Source organism: Diospyros lotus, chromosome 15, assembly GCF_014633365.1.
Source record: "Diospyros lotus cultivar Yz01 chromosome 15, ASM1463336v1, whole genome shotgun sequence".
Taxonomy (NCBI): Eukaryota; Viridiplantae; Streptophyta; class Magnoliopsida; order Ericales; family Ebenaceae; genus Diospyros; species Diospyros lotus.
In genome coordinates, this window is record NC_068352.1 from 23,857,090 (window position 1) to 23,873,301 (window position 16,212).

Sequence of the window (16,212 nt, forward strand, 5' to 3'; positions counted from 1 at the left end):
ATTTTCTGCACACAAACTGCAAATCGGTTTCAAACTCAAAATCTTTTTTGTTCAGCAATAAAGAAAAGGAAAGGAAAATAAATGCATGCAGTAATGTACAAAAGGATACCATAGAGTGATCAGAAATGAAATACACCACTGACGAGAAATCACAGTTTCAGAGCCTCGGGGGCTTTTTCCTCTCCATTCATCCGCTTCTAACTAATCTAACAATCCACAAGTCTCATTTCTACACAAAAAACAGAAACTCTTGCAATGGCCATTAACAGCTCAGAGAGTCTGAGTCAGGAAAGAGTCTCCACTCTGATGATTCAAACAAGCCTTGTGATAAAACCAAATCCCACAGACAGTTTGGGCTGTGTATGTAAGTCAGTTTGCTATGCTCAAACTTGAAATTTTTTAAGGCCACTCCTCCAAATTTAGTAACACAAAACCAAAGGCCAAAAACAGAGGGGGATTCTAGAGGTTAAAGCCGAATTCGGGTGGGGTTGGAGTGATCATGATGCTTGTGTGGTTTCTCAGCCACGACGAATCCCGGTGAAGTAATCCCGGTGAAGTAGTTGAAGTCATGGTGCTGGACCCTAAGCTGCTTTAGCCAGGAATCGGCCACGCTCAAAAGCGACACCAGCCTCTCCTGGTCCTTCCCGCCTTTGCCCGAGACCCACACATTTCCTTGCATCTTGTATGTGGCCAAGCCAAATGGAGGAAGCAAGATCCCTTCCCCCTCCTTTCTCTTCCTTTCGGCAGCCCCCGTGTCATCTTCCAGGTCCATATCTGTCAGCGACACCAACTTGGATTTCAGGAAGCGAATATAGAAGCCAGCAGAGAAAGGTAAAAGAAGAGACCAAATCCAAGTAAAGCTGTGTCAAATGGACAGGGAGAATACCTTGAAAAGAAGATGAAAGGGTGTGGTACGTGAGGAAGCATGTCGACAGGTCCTTTATGGTCCTCCCCATTGGAATGTGGTAAATCGGGTACCTGAAAATCACCACCACCACCACAGTTAAAATCTTTCCCTTCTTCGACAAATTTGGAAAATGCACACATCTAAAATGAAATTAAGATGCAGAATGCATGGGAGAGAGGAAGAGACCAAGCAACTGCTATCCAACTAGCCGGGGAAAGATCCACACTTCTTAGCGACATCAATCCAGGATATCTTTGAGCCAATCCGCTGATCTGAAAGCAAGTTCACAAGAGGAAAACACATTAATTTAGATACGGTGTCCATAACCCGAAAATGAAAACCTTGGGTCTCAAATGGAATGAGATACTTTCATTTCCCTAATCTAGATTAGGGAAAGGCAAGAACAAATGCTCATAAGGAACTAAGAATGTAATTACTAATACAAAAACTTAGTATTAACCCATATCATTACAGGGAGAGACAGGGAGAAAAAGAGAGGGAATGGAATAAAGCTGACAAACAGTTGAGACCATTAGTAATTTGGAAAAGAAATAGAGAAAAAGAAGTACGTTGATTCATATTCCATAGTCAAAAGTTTTGAAGGATCTTTATCCGATGCTCTTAGCATAAAAAGGATTTCAAATGATTCCAACACCGATAAAGGGTACCTTATCCATGAGAGGAACTCTTCCATAGGGAGTGGATCGCTCGAAATATTGAAAATAGAGGTAACCCAGTCTATCATTCAGGTGCCAGAGACTCTCCTGATCGCACCCTCCATCCTCCGATGAACATCCATCCCATCTCGATTGCTTCTCACTTTCACTCTCGTCGCTGAAGGAATCGCTAAACGAATCCCTAGTCTCAGAAACTGAATCAGCATCTTCCCTGAAAAGGGTCACCATGATCAAAACCTTAGAAGTGATGCCATAGATCAAACTTCGCAACAACTTGGTAATCGAAGCCCATTCGCAACGGTGAAACCCATATCATATCATAAAAGCCAAAAAAGTTATCAGTCGGACAAAGTGTTCAATTATCAAAAACTAGTTCAAGAACATTGGTAAAACAGATATATAAGAGCAAACAACCGACAAAATGATCAAAAATTCTAGCAATTCAATTATACAAGTTGAAAATCTTGCAAGCAAGTAAGGGGATGGTAATGCTATTTGCAATTTCTACAACCAAATGTTTGTATTGAACTGAAATAGATTGTCATTTAAGAGGATGGAACCCGAACCTCAGACCGTTCAAGGACGAATTGCTGGTGAAGATTTGGATGGCAGAGAGATAAGGAACATAGTACTGGACAAGGGTTTCGTCATTGTCCAAAGAAATTGGGACTCCAGCGCCATAAGCGCTCCATTCATCGTAAGAATTCCAAAGATCAGCCAAAGTAAAATATTCAACTCTTTCCCTTTCCCAAGGGTGCCAAAGCCTATTGAGGTTTCTGATCTCACTCTGTGTGGAAAACCCATAAATTAGAACGTAACAATGGATGATAACGTGCTCTTTTTGTGGGTGTTTGGGGGTAGGGAAAATGAAGGAAAATATTGAAATGAAAGAGAAAGAACAATCACCTTGGATAGAAACTGGGACTGGACCACTGGTGTTGTGCAATCGAGGAAGCGCTCGAGGTTTGATTGGATTGAGCCTTTGTCCAGAATCATATCTGAGAGAGAGATGGAATTTACCAGTTCTCTCTCAAAACCCTGAAATGGAAGGAAAAACAGGGGAAGAGCAGGGAAAGAAAGTGTGGGAATTTCCTTTGCCTCTTGGAAGAGGAAGAGAGAGAGAGAGAGCTCTATTCTTTTGACCGTGAACGGATATTTCACGAAAGATGAAAGGAAGTTTGATTTCTCTCTCTAGAACTTTCCTTATCTGTCTAAAAATCAGAGAAACAGGGCTGGAATGGCGTCAATTCAAAGCCTTCACCGGAAAAACGAGGATTCCGGCGATATTTTCTCAAGAAAGCCAGAAACAGGGAAACTCAATCTTCTTTCCACAACCTTGACGAAAACTCAAAGCACAACAACGCAAACGAGTCGCGACGAGTCAAAGCAAATCAAGAAGCGAAAAACCCCCCAAAATCATCGCGTATATTTATTCTCCCGGAAAATGACATGTAATCGTCGAGAAATTCCACGGTACTCCCCACTATTGCGCAACCCACGAGAGAGAAAATCCAGGAAAAAAACGATGGGAATGTCGTAGGGAAACTAGAAACCTCTGAGAACACGTAGAAATCACGCGATCGGAACAAATCGGTTAGCAACCCAGAAAAATTTCGTGTCCACAAGATGATCCTTTTCTTTTTCTCAATGGAAAACCATGGGTTCTGATAAAAAGGAATCAACTTTCCGGGAAAAGCAAAACGAACAAGGAAACTGTGCTTATACAGAAGATGGCACCACACATACAAACACACACACACACATTCTTGTTCCTATATATAGGCCATTACCACCCAATCATGGAAGAATTACAGAGGCTATATTTTTGGGGTATTCTTAGATTAGATAGCCTCGGCCTGGCTATTTCAGAATTCTGAGAGAGAGAGAGAGAGTAATTTCACAAATCGCTGTGCTTTAAAGATTTTCTCGTTTGGGTGAAGGCTCTGCCTGTCTTATCTATCTTATCTCTGATCTCTCTCAAAATAATTGTCAGATTTTGCCATTATTTTATTCCACAGCTTTTGCCCAAAAATCATCACTCTTTGCGCTAATTCTACCTCCCCCCCCCCCCGCGGAAAGTATTGGGTTTTCCACTTTTGGCCCTAATTACGTAAAAATAACTTTTAAAATTCTTCATACATCTCTTTAAAATTGAATATTATTTATCTAACCCTTAAATTGTTTTATATTAAATAGATTAAATTGCACCAAAAATTTTGCTATTTGTATCATTTATAATGATATTTTTATAATTTAAAAATATCTTTAAAGGTTATAAAATTTTTTCCTTTTTGCACAAACTCATTTGCTAAATAATTCCTCGTTGATACGTATAGTTTTGACAATTTTCAAAGAACTCTCATAATTTAAATATTGTACTAAACAGAATTTATTCCCACTTTGATTTAATTTGGGAGTTCTCAAAAATAAAAGAAAAAAAACTTACAATAACTTTAAAATAGTTTACATAAGGTAGGTTTAATGTATATTTTTAAAACATGTGGGGACCAAATAGTCATTACAGAATATCTCAAGGATTCCAAACATAATTAACTCAAAGTCTTTTTCAAGTTAAGGTGAACTCAGTCAAATGACTTGCTCAAGAGAAAGGTAATTGTTTTGGTAAAGAAAAAGTAAAAATTACACATTTTTTTTTAATTTGGTAAATATTATTTTATACATAATTAAACAATATAGCTTTAATGATTTAATTTGTGGGTCAATTATGGTATTTGTATAAAAGTAGGTACAATTTTATACAAATATCAAAATTCTCGGAAAATAATAAATAATATTTCGAAACTATCATAATTTAATTTAATATTTAATATTAATAAATTAGCATTATCCAAAATTTAAAGCCATGGCGTATAAGTTTAAAACAAGATGGACGTGAGATGAGAATACCGAATCTCCGCGTTACGAGATTTCTATCAACTGCGGAAGCGCCCATTGAATCCAACTCTTATGTGGCAACGTCTCATTGGTTGGGGAAGTTAAGAAGTTTGCAATTATTTAATTGATTTTTCCTTATTTATTTATTTATTTCTTTGTTTGTTCGTACGAAACTGTGAAGATGTCAAATCTTAATTTTCAAACTTTAATTAAACTCACTCACACTTAATTTGTGGTTGTGGTTGTGGTGGTGGGTCAGCATAAAATTAATTTTTTTTTTGTTGTATAATTTAAAAGAAAATATTATTAAAAGATTATAAGTTATTGGTATAAGAAATAAATATATTTTTCAACTCTTTTTTTATAGTCATTTGATCCCCTTAACTTAAAATGGACCTATCATGTCTTTTATCATCGTTTTTTGTCTTGGCCGACTATCTATTACTTTTCTTGTCGATAATTTTTATTTTTTTCATTTTCTCTCATTGGCGACTTTTATTTTTTTCATTCTCCCACGCTAGTGACTCACTGGCAATACATGTATATTTTACGCACAATCTTATAAGGGATGAGATGGGTGATTATAACAAAAATTAAAAAGTTAAAAAGAGCCATAATAAGTCCAATCTCAAGTTTGAGGTGCCAAATAATTATAAAGGTAAAGGTGGAGTCTTTTCTGCCTAACATCTTTGTTTGCACTAAATATATATATATATATATATATCATTGTAAACATAAAAAAAAAAAAAAAAAAGAAAGAAGAAAGAAATCATCCCATCATACATCACATCACGTCTCGACAAACAACACCACCGAATTGTAGTTATACGGTTTATGGCTTTATGAGCGCCATATTGAGTATACGAAGAGCAAAATGCAGATAAACAATAATTATAGCTCAAAATTTACACAATATGTTAAATTTTAATTCTTCATTTTATTCTTTTTATTTTTTAAATTTATATTTATTTGGTTCGACAAATTTTACAAGCACTATCAACTATCTAATGCAACTGTCATTTTTTTTTTTTTATGAATTTGACTGTAGATAAGAATTTAAAGAAAGAAATTTTCTTAAGTTAATTAAATACAAAACATAATATATTTATTATAGATCAATAAGTTATTTGAAAATTAAAAATAAGAAGATACTTATTGTACCTTATAATTATTATCTAAAATTAAATTATTAAAGACAACGGTTAGTATTACCCAAAATTAAATTGGGTGCACATCAATTAAAATAATTATAAAATTTTCAAAAAACATGCCAAACAAGCACGACATTTTTGAAGGGTATGGCCACTTTTTTTTTTGTCCTTTATTTAAGTGATTTAATTGGATTAAATTTGACATTTATGGCACCTATCCTATCCAACTCCAAAATGGGGTAATCTTTCTCTACATAGAAAAGAACGAAAACTAAAATTAGAGAGAATTTGACTTCAGTACATATTAAGATAATGTTTGTTAATTAAGATATAGATAAAAAAAATAAAATATAAAAAAATATTTTAAATAAAAATAATTTTTATTGTATTTGTTAAATTTTTTAAAAATAAATCATAAGATTTTTTCTTTTTTTTCGGATAATTTATTTTAAATTTTACAGATAAATTATTTTAATAAAAAATTTATCTTATTCATTTTAATAAACACAATCTAAGATTATGTAAGGCAATAATGTTACATTATGGTAACATAAAAAATATTTACGGTTTAATTGGGGGTGGGTTGGCTACCTGTAACGCCCTCCCGTCATCAGAGGGAAGCTGGGTCAGTGGTAAACCGCGTGAACGCAACACCAAGCCGGGAAAGATATATAGTAAAGAAATGTTTGGGAGAAGGCTACGTAGAATGCCTGGAACCGGAAAGGAATCCCTTTTTTTCTGCATTTGCTTTTGACTGCAACCATACCATACAAAAACAAAACAAAACAAACAAACAGACCCTCGGATGATTTGCTGTTAGCCGCCATCTATCTCCATGTGACGGACAGGCATCCCACACGGCGGGCAACCTAGTATCGCTCAAATAAATTAACAGAAGAAGAAATATTACAAGGACAGCAATTTTAATATTTTATTATATGGCACTTAACGGTATTTATTTATTATTTATCAGTAATTATTCATTATACAGTTTCTTGTCAGTGATTATTCACTATATGATGATTAATCACTAAAAAAGGTAATTATTAATACTAAGTGTCACACAAAAATAACAAATCTTCAAAGAAACACGTAAAAAAGAACAAGGGGAGGAAGACAAATTTGATGGCAATGAAATGAAGTTAGACCATTCATTTGCTTGGTACGTAGCATAGCAGCAAGTGACGGTTTTTTACACATTTAATAATTGATTGATTTTGTATTCTCTAGAAACCAGAGAGGACAGATGTTCAATTTTCTTATAGACGATAAGGAAACAAGAAAGTTCAATGGGAATGGGCCCAACTAGCATGGAATGGACCATGGTAGATCCGTCCATAATTAGGTATCGTTTGATTGAGATTAGATGTGATTGATATTTTTAATGTTCGTAATTTTAAATAGGAACATGTTACATGCATGTACCGACGAGAAGAGATGATTGATAACTAAATCAGATTTCATTCGATGATGAAGTCTGATCGATCATCAGATCATCGTAAACGAGAAAAGCCTGGGCTTCATCCAGAGACGAAAGCGACGAGATGGTGCAACTCCTGCTGACATAAGGCGACGACGAGATGGTGCAGTGACAAGATGCAGCGGCGATCGTGTTAGGTATTACAGTGGGGTGACAACAGGATACGATCGTAATTGAGCGATAGGCTATAGCAGGGCGACGAGATGATGCATCAGTAGTCAGCGAGGCGAAGGCAGAGCTTGTTGGAGGCAGCCATGGCAGAGGAGAGATGAGGCACCAAGGGCAAGGGTGGTGAATTTACAAATTGGATAAGAACATTTTTGTCATTTAACGCATTCGGTCATCCTCTCGATAATCCAATTGATTGTAAAAGTAGCATTTTCCTTTTAAATAACAGGCTGTTGGAATTTATATATTTATCCCAAGAGCAACGCATTGAAAGATGGTTTTGTTTATGTGCTTCTAATTCACGTTTCTTGTTTCAACTTGCTTTCTCTTTTTCCTTTAGGGCTGGCACTTGGTACGTTTGTGCAAATTTACTCTAACATCAACTTAAATGTTGGTAGTAAGTATAGTTGATTAAATAGAAGGTAGCCCTAATTTTGTTTTCTGTACAAATCAACTACCAAAAGAAATTATAACTAAATATATTGTTCAATTAGAAAAGTTAATACCATATCAATTATTTTATTGAGGATCATATTAATTAAGTTGTCCAAATTAAGACAATTTAAATCCAGCAATACCTAGCTAATTGTCTCATTAGGATAATTAGTAAATTTCATGTGAAGTTTCCTTGCCTGAAGTACTGCATCTGGGCCATAGTTTCCTAATTTTTTCTTTCTTTTTTGGTCATTTGATCCCTTCTTAAATGCTTTCATCCAATTTTGTAACCAAATTAGTTAATCACTTTAGTGTCACACATTCTTATCCAATCCCATCTATATAAATGGTGTATTAATGAACATTATGTTTGCCCTTATATAAATGGTGTATTAATTAACTATTTTGATCTTATTACAAATAATCTCATTTTAAATTTTCTTTTTTCTTATATATATAACAACACATTCATCTCAACTCTAAAGTTTAAACCCTAAATATATTTGTCTAAACAATCTCTTTCTGTATTAAGCTTTATTATATTTAATTTTAATACAAATTATTTTTTTACTAAAAAAAATCTTACTACCACTTAAAACATTAAATATGTATAATGTGATTGAGTTAGGCATCTTACCACCTAAATTTTATATATTTTTTCCCACTTTAGTGCACACTTTAAAAAATTCAACACTGTGAACTAAAGCATCAGTACTACCAGTAAAAGCAAACATGCCAAATAAGATCATTACGTTGCCTGTGCTGTGCAACTGTGTTCAATTCAAGTTCGGGGAATACTTTTGAAAGATGGGAAACAACTCATGCATCCACACATACTAAGCTATATATTGCACAAAAACTAGGACTTGTTTTTCCGTTTTCAAAATATTTTCGAAACGTTTCTTATTCCTGTTTCAAACTCTATTTATATTCATTTTTTTAAAAAATATCCGTTTTTACGTTTCCGTTTACGTGCGTAGGTACTGAATCCCTTGTCCCATGTCCACTTGATCTGCTACTTCACTTCATTGCTTATGCTTACCAATTTTGAGTTTAATTCCTAGTATTGTTAACGCTCAAATTTTCACTTATCATAAAATTTATAAATAGAATTTTCAAGAATTAATCACTTTTTCATCAAAATTCTAATAAAATATGAGACTAATTAAACACCATAAACATAAATACGATATTTTGAATCATTACGCTTGGTTAATTAGTCTTTATTGGATTATACTAAAACGAAATTATTATATTGACTGTGTCGGCTAACATAACATTTGCCCGATACAGACAAAATCAGAGAGAGGGTATGGCTCCCTATTATGCTTGCGTTGGGCAAACTCGACGCAGACAAGAGAATATTTTTGTATACTAAAAGTATATTTAAAGAATTTTATTTTATTTTTATACAAAATATAATAATTATATGTTAATAAAATATTTTTAAATAGAATATATTTATTAATAATAAATAAAATTTTAAATATTAAAAATAATGTATACTTATTATTATATTTTATTTAAAATAAATATATCTTAGCAACTGCACATAAAACAATGATTAACATAATTCATTTTGGGATAATCGTCCTTACATAGTCTTTTATATTCGCGTCTTTAATTACGTAAAAAAAGATAAATTAGATGTTGGGCCTTTAACTTTTATATAAAAAGAAAAAAATCAAATTTACGACTTACTAAATTACATCGATACATTATTATTTTTTTACCGCATGCGGTAACATAATCCATCTTTTTTTTTTATGCCCAAACGACCCACGTGGGTTTAACTTGGGGTTGGGGGTGGGGGGAGGGTTGAAAATATCACTTGGCCTATAACTAAACACCATTTAAGGACAAAATGTCTGGCAAATTCTGACAAATTGACACAATCCATTTGGGAAATGTGAATACAAATCTGTCACCTATCTGTCCCACAAAAACATGGCCCTATATATCACACTCTCTATATATATGGACGGACGGATAGATGTATGTGTTTTTATTCAATTCATTTCCTTTCATATCTTTAACAACCAGAAAAATAAATAAATAAATAAAATAATTCATATAAAATGGCCCGCGATGTTTACCCCTTTTCCTTTGCTTAATTATTGGTAGTGCATTTAGCAGTTTTGTGTGTCTCTTTATAATATTCCTTAGTACGAACCTTTATTTTATGAATTTGTTTGTGTCCAAAATTAATAAAAATTGTGAAGAAAAAGTTAGTAATAATGAGACAGAGAAAGCAACGAATACAATTGTCATTTTATGTCTGAGTAGATATATCTATTTATGTAAAAGTCATATTTCTTTCATTTAAACCAAATGAAGTGTCGTGTCTTTTTAGAAATATTGATGTTTCTAGAATGTTAAAAAAACACGTCTCTTGACTCAAACCAAAAGACATGTTCTTTTATAAGTAGTTGTAATTTTTGAAAATAATTAATTATGTTAATTACAAAAGGATTTATCTTTTAGATACATAATTAATTAACTATATATATATAATAATATTTTTTATATTTTATTTAATAATTCTAAGAATAACCCTACTCATAGACCAAAGCCATAAATTATAAATGACATATGATGAAATTAACCCCATGCAATGCAGACCCATAAATCCATTAAATAAATGAGTATTGGAATTAATTTAATGGCCCTCTGAGAAGTGATCAGAAAAGAACAAAAAGTGATCTTATCCACTCTTCATCCATCCATGACCATATATATATATATATAGCATCATGAAAGCGGCTCTCTTCTTAAGCTACAACACAAATATGAATTTTTACTTTAAATTTAAGAATAATTTCATGATTCAGTATTAGGTTTTTTTGCTCGTTATATTGTTCTTGCCTGCACAGGCCCACATTGAAACGTACGGGGCTTTGTAATATCAAAAGCTGCATGTTAACAACCAAAGATTTGTTGGATTATTATGAAAATGAAAGCAAATGGTGGGTTAATTGGCTTCAACTCTAATTGCCCGCCCGCCCATTGGTTTAATCATGTATCTGACTTTTAAGGCCAGCCAAGAAAATGAGGAGGGTTGTGGGTTAATCAGGTTTTGAGCACATGAGTTTGTGGTGGCAACCGAATACACTCTAACAGATTATTATTAGTGATTGAAATGTCATGTCTGATTTAAATAAATGGTGGCTACTCCTACTTACTTGTGCAGCGCCTACCTGACAACAATGTGCATTTAATTTTGGCTGGCTCGTCTACGTACTGTATTTTAGACTAGACGATGAGATCAGAGGATCGCATAATCTTTGTGCTAATTAATTAAATTAAACAATCAAAATTTTATTTTTATCTTATTAGTCCGGACTGAGCTGATCGACGTTCGAGAAAGGCCCCCAAAATTGTTGTCATTTCGATCGGATTCATCATATCCCTCAACTGGCCCACTCTCACTCTCATTGTACCGACTGACTGACAGACACTCAAACCTCGTGGCTCATCAGCCCTTGGAGTTGGAGTCAGTGAGTGACTATCGGGCATTGAATTTGAAGTGATTTTGTACATTAAAAAGCAGGTGTTTTCTGGGACTGAGTGGTTGAGGGTCTCTGTCTTCTCTACAAATATTTAGATTGGACATTTTTTTAATAAAAAATATTATTTTTCACTTAAATTTTAATTTTTGAGATATTTAATTAGTTAATTTTTTTATAACAAATTATTTTTTCACTTGTGACCGAGTGATGTTATTTTCTCACTTTTACTTAAAGTGATTTTTCTCATGGGAGAGTAGATGCAATAAAATAAAAAAACTCAACCTACCATATAATTAGCCTTCCTCTTCAACCACGTCTATCACTAGGATTGACAATAGTTTGATTTGGTTTCAATTTTTGTTAAAATCATAATCAAATCAAACTTAAACTATTAAAATCAAAATTAAAGTATTATCCATTAATTTTAAAAATTAAAAATCATAACTAAATCATTTAGTTTTGATTTTAATCATAATTTTTTTAATTTGATCAATAATTTCTCGCCATATTTTATTTTTTTTAAATATTTAATTACTTATTTTTATTAATAATTATTTGATTGATAAAAATAAAATAATTTAATATTAAATTTTATTTTTATTTATTAATTACTTTATAAATGTTAAATATTTTATATATTTATAATGCATTAATTAAAAAACTTATAAAAAATGTATTAGTCAATATATATATTATGTGTATATATAATATATTAAATAAATAAATATATATTATATATATGTATATTCGATTCGATTATCCACACATTCGGTACGATTTTAATTTGAGTTTTGTTTTAGATTTAGTAAAAATCATAACCAAACTATACCCATTGAAATAATGTTCGATTTTTCATTAAATCAAACCATTACTCAGTCGAACAGTTTTTAATCGCGTTGACTGGTTCGATTTCGTTTCGATTCCCCACGATTTTGATTACAATTGCCATCCCTACCTACCACCTCCTATCAATGGAGAAGAGAAGAGAAGGATCGGTCGACGTAGAGAAGAATTAGCCAAATCCAACAATTGCAGTGGTCATTGATAAGCAGTGAGCAACGACGACTTGAAGAACATAGGTGACAATAAAGGCGTGAACAATGACTAAAGAAGATGTAGCGATAGCCATTGGCTGAGGCATAGGAAACAATGAAGGCGTAGGTGGTGACTAGAAAAGACGAATAGATGCGTTGCAGGAGGAGTACATAAGGTTGCGATGTAGGGGTGGCAATTCCACGGTGCAGTAGGCGATGACAATGAACGGTGACTCGACCGGCAACAACGATGTTAGCTGTGAGCAGTGACGATGATAGTGGCTGAACGACGACGATAGCTGTGGCTGAATTTGCTGGGCAACTAGAGAGCCACTACTTGATTATTTGATTATTTTATGTATGTATATTTGATTTATTTTTTGAATATGCATATATTTGATTATTTTATGTAATTAATTATTGATTATCTATATATATATATGTATATGTGATTATTTTCATAGAAAATAATGACAATCAAACATCAAAAATTAGAAAAGTATAATAATTTTTAGGTAAAAAATTAAGTCAATCAAATACCTTCAATTAATATTTTTTTATAATTTATTTTAAATAATTTAATTATTTAAAAAAATATTTTGTTTTCATGTAAATTCTATTCTGTCATCAAACCCTTACTAGTTATATATAGTTGGACAGCCATTTTCTATAACCCGCCATTCATTGATTATTAACTTATTCTGAAGCTGAGCGGGGCATAGCCTTTGTGAACCGATTTTGAATATTAATTTTGTAAAATTTGTTGAGAAAATCTCAAGTTTTGGAAAACAATAAAAAAAATAAAATTGCAATTTTATTGTAAACATAATAATATAATCTAAAATGGGTTTATTACACACAGACCAGATGATAACAGCAATCATGTATAAAAACACCTTTATTTTCTTGGAATTCGTATTTCTATTAGAAATTTCTACAAGTAGCAATAATCAATTCTCCAAAAGATAGTTTCGAAAATGAGTTCATCAATGATCAATCACGTCCGTCCGTTTGAGTCCATTTTGATTAATTATCAAAAGATAAACATTTTCAATGCACAAATTTTTCCACAATTTTGTTTTGCAGTGGCTGGTCCCAAAGTCAAGAAACAGTTTTTGAAATAACAACTAAAAGCGATAGCAATATTATCCCTTCAATGCTGAGAGACTATTCTATATATAGCTCTTTAGGGATAAGAAAAGCAAAGAAAATTAAAAACCTTCAAGAAGAATTTTCTCTGCTGCCAAACAGGATTACATATTAATTTTCAGGGTTGGATTTTGTCAAGCAAGCCTTTGCCAAACTCTGGAGGACTCTCTCTCTCTCTCTCCCTCTCAGTTAATGACAATATTGACAGCCATACATTTAAAATCCTATCCCAAATTAAGTCTTTCAAACAAAACAACCTTAATTGCTGGTTTTCCCGAAGTGTCTATTTTTTCAAACAACGTTTATCTTTTGTGGACCATTCTTATTTCAGTTGATTCCAGTTCATAACAAGAAGAGATGGTGGTGGTGGTGGCGGTGGCGGTGGTGAAATGGAACACCACCACCACTGCATCCTTGCTTGAAGGGTAATGATGTTGGGTCAGCTTCAGAGGTGGGAGCCCTTGACGTAGAATGGATAAGATTAGGTCGAACCGTCGTCGCGACTCGAACGTGGTCCGAGCAAAGTAATAGGATAAGCGACAAGGTTGTTGGTAAAACTCTATATGTTCTGATTGGTTGAGTTTGAGCTTTATATATGTATATTCTTCTCCAAACCCCCTTTTTTATTATTATTATTATTATTATTATTAGGGTTTGTACTCTTTTTTAACTTAAAACAAGACGACGGATACAAGTTTTGTAGCTTATGGGTGTGGTGTGGGCCTTCAAGTGGCTTATAAGATTTGGGATTCTCAAGTTTATAGCTTTCGTGTGAATTCCTTGTTGGGCCTTCCAAGTATTGGATGGGATCATATGGATGGCCCAATAGATGGGATCATATCATTAATTAAGGTGAATTTTCATGTTGGGCCTCCAACTTCTGAAGAGTGAAAAGGCCTTTTCATTCATCTTCTTAGCGCAAAGAACAATGGAATCTTCTCCCTTGCCCCATTTTGTGATACCTTGCCAAAGTTGCTTGTTGGTTTTTGATAGTTGGGCCTTGAGCAAGGTTAGGCCATGCTATGCTAATTAAGCTCGAGGAGACTCAAATACGCTATAATTGTATATTTGATCAAAATTTGAGCAAGATTGGAACCATCAAAATAATCTATAATTGTATATAAATGTACAATCTCTTGGCATTATGCACTATAAATTTGTTCTTTTTATAACGTCAACTGGAAATTTAAACCCGATGCTCGAATGCATCCATTAATTGAATGAACTTCCACCCCGATTTCCAATAACTAAACCTCATTAATATTCATCTCATACTTTCCAAAAGTAAACTTCAAGTAGTTAACAAATTATACAAAATTAGGGGGGAAAAAAATTTGCCACACTGACACTGAGAAAGAATCCCCCTTCTCACATTCATCTTCCTCTCAACAAAGCCTTCTCGGCCGTGTCCATCTCCTCCAGTATTCTGGCCTTCCTCTTCGCCGGAATCGGCGCTGTGGGGCCGAAGCTAATGTAGTGGCCGGAGACGGCGTTGAGGGCGGAGTAGATGTCCCGGAACGACGGCTTGCCGAGCAGGGCCTTCTCCCTCCTGTACTTCGCCACCCATGAATTGGAGGTCTCTCTCAGCTCCGCCACCGCCGATGCCACGTTGGGGTCGGTCTTGTCCATTCCGATGGTCGTCCGGACCTTGCTGATCACCTGGGCCGTGTCCTTGACGTACTCGTCGTCGGAGGCCGCCCATGCAGGCGTGGCGCGTAGGAGCAATGCTGGGGAGAGGATCCCGGCGGCGGCGAGGGAGATGAACTCACGGCGGCGGGGCTGGGGGAGAGCAGCGGCGGCGAATGGGGAGGTGGGTTTGGGCTTGGTGGAAGGGGGGAGGGGGAGCGGAAGGGGCTTGGGGGTGGTGGTGGTGGGAGTGATTAGGGTTGGGGAAGCCATTGACGGTGGTGGTGTTGGCGGCGGCGGAGGAGGAGGAGCCAGAGGGGAGGAGTGGGGTGGAGGGGCGAGTTTGGATTTTAGTAATAGAGTTGGGTTTTTGCCACGTGGGCTTATCACCTTATCACAAAGTTTAGTTTATGGATGGGAAAAGGTTCTGTGAGATTTTGGAGTGATATGGCACTGTCCTTGCTGTATGGTCCCTTCACGAGGGCACTATTGTAGTTTTATAATTAGGAGAATAAACTTAAAAAATGCAGATATGGTGAAGACGTCAAATCTCAAATGGAAAATGTGCCAGACTGCTCAACACCATTTGGGCCGGGCCAATTCCCCCAAGGGAGAGGCCTAGTGGTGGTAGTACTCTTGGAATGGGCATGGTTGTGTGCTCTGCCATTTAGCATGGGCTTCCATTACCAAGCGAATGAACTTCTTTTCTTTATTTTTCATGGGGGGCCATGTCATGTCAAGCACAGTTAGCTTGGTTTTATAAGCGGTTCGACCAAGCTAAACTTCTGGATTATTAACTCTTAATTATACCAAGTGTATTAAATTATTGGGGATTGTTTTTTTACCTAAAAAATATGTCTGTTCATCTCGTTGCAGAAAACAAATTACTTATTGGGGATTATTTTTTATATATAAGTTATGTTTATCTCTTTTAAGAAAAAGAATTACACAAAAGTAGATTAAAGTTAAAATTTAATTTTCAGATCAAAATAGCTCATTTTAATTAATTTAGTTCAGTTTTTTTTTTTTTTTTTTTAACTTGGGGTGTCCGAGCTTCGTCCAACTAATCTCCACTAACAGGTGACATTCTCCTCTGATACATCCATCGAGTAAATTCGAATACGGACACAGTCTATACATCTCCGGTGCTCGACATTTGATACAATCCATGAGAGACTTAA

At 34.5% G+C, this 16,212-nt stretch overlaps 2 protein-coding genes across 2 annotated transcripts; both read right to left on the bottom strand.

Moving 5' to 3' along the window:
* Positions 1 to 86: 86 nt before the first annotated feature.
* LOC127792405 (uncharacterized) lies at positions 87 to 3,495 on the bottom strand. The gene is made up of 6 exons (XM_052322880.1): positions 2,491 to 3,495; positions 2,151 to 2,371; positions 1,576 to 1,795; positions 1,094 to 1,179; positions 887 to 978; positions 87 to 774 (listed from the first exon to the last, which is right to left on the bottom strand). The coding sequence occupies exons 1-6, from the start codon at positions 2,578 to 2,580 to the stop codon at positions 467 to 469; spliced, it is 1,017 nt and encodes a 338-aa protein (XP_052178840.1). The 5' UTR covers positions 2,581 to 3,495; the 3' UTR covers positions 87 to 466.
* Positions 3,496 to 14,617: 11,122 nt separating this feature from the next.
* On the bottom strand, positions 14,618 to 15,391 carry LOC127791498 (photosystem II repair protein PSB27-H1, chloroplastic). The gene has a single exon (XM_052321409.1). The coding sequence runs from the start codon at positions 15,302 to 15,304 to the stop codon at positions 14,780 to 14,782; it is 525 nt and encodes a 174-aa protein (XP_052177369.1). The 5' UTR covers positions 15,305 to 15,391; the 3' UTR covers positions 14,618 to 14,779.
* Positions 15,392 to 16,212: the final 821 nt, after the last annotated feature.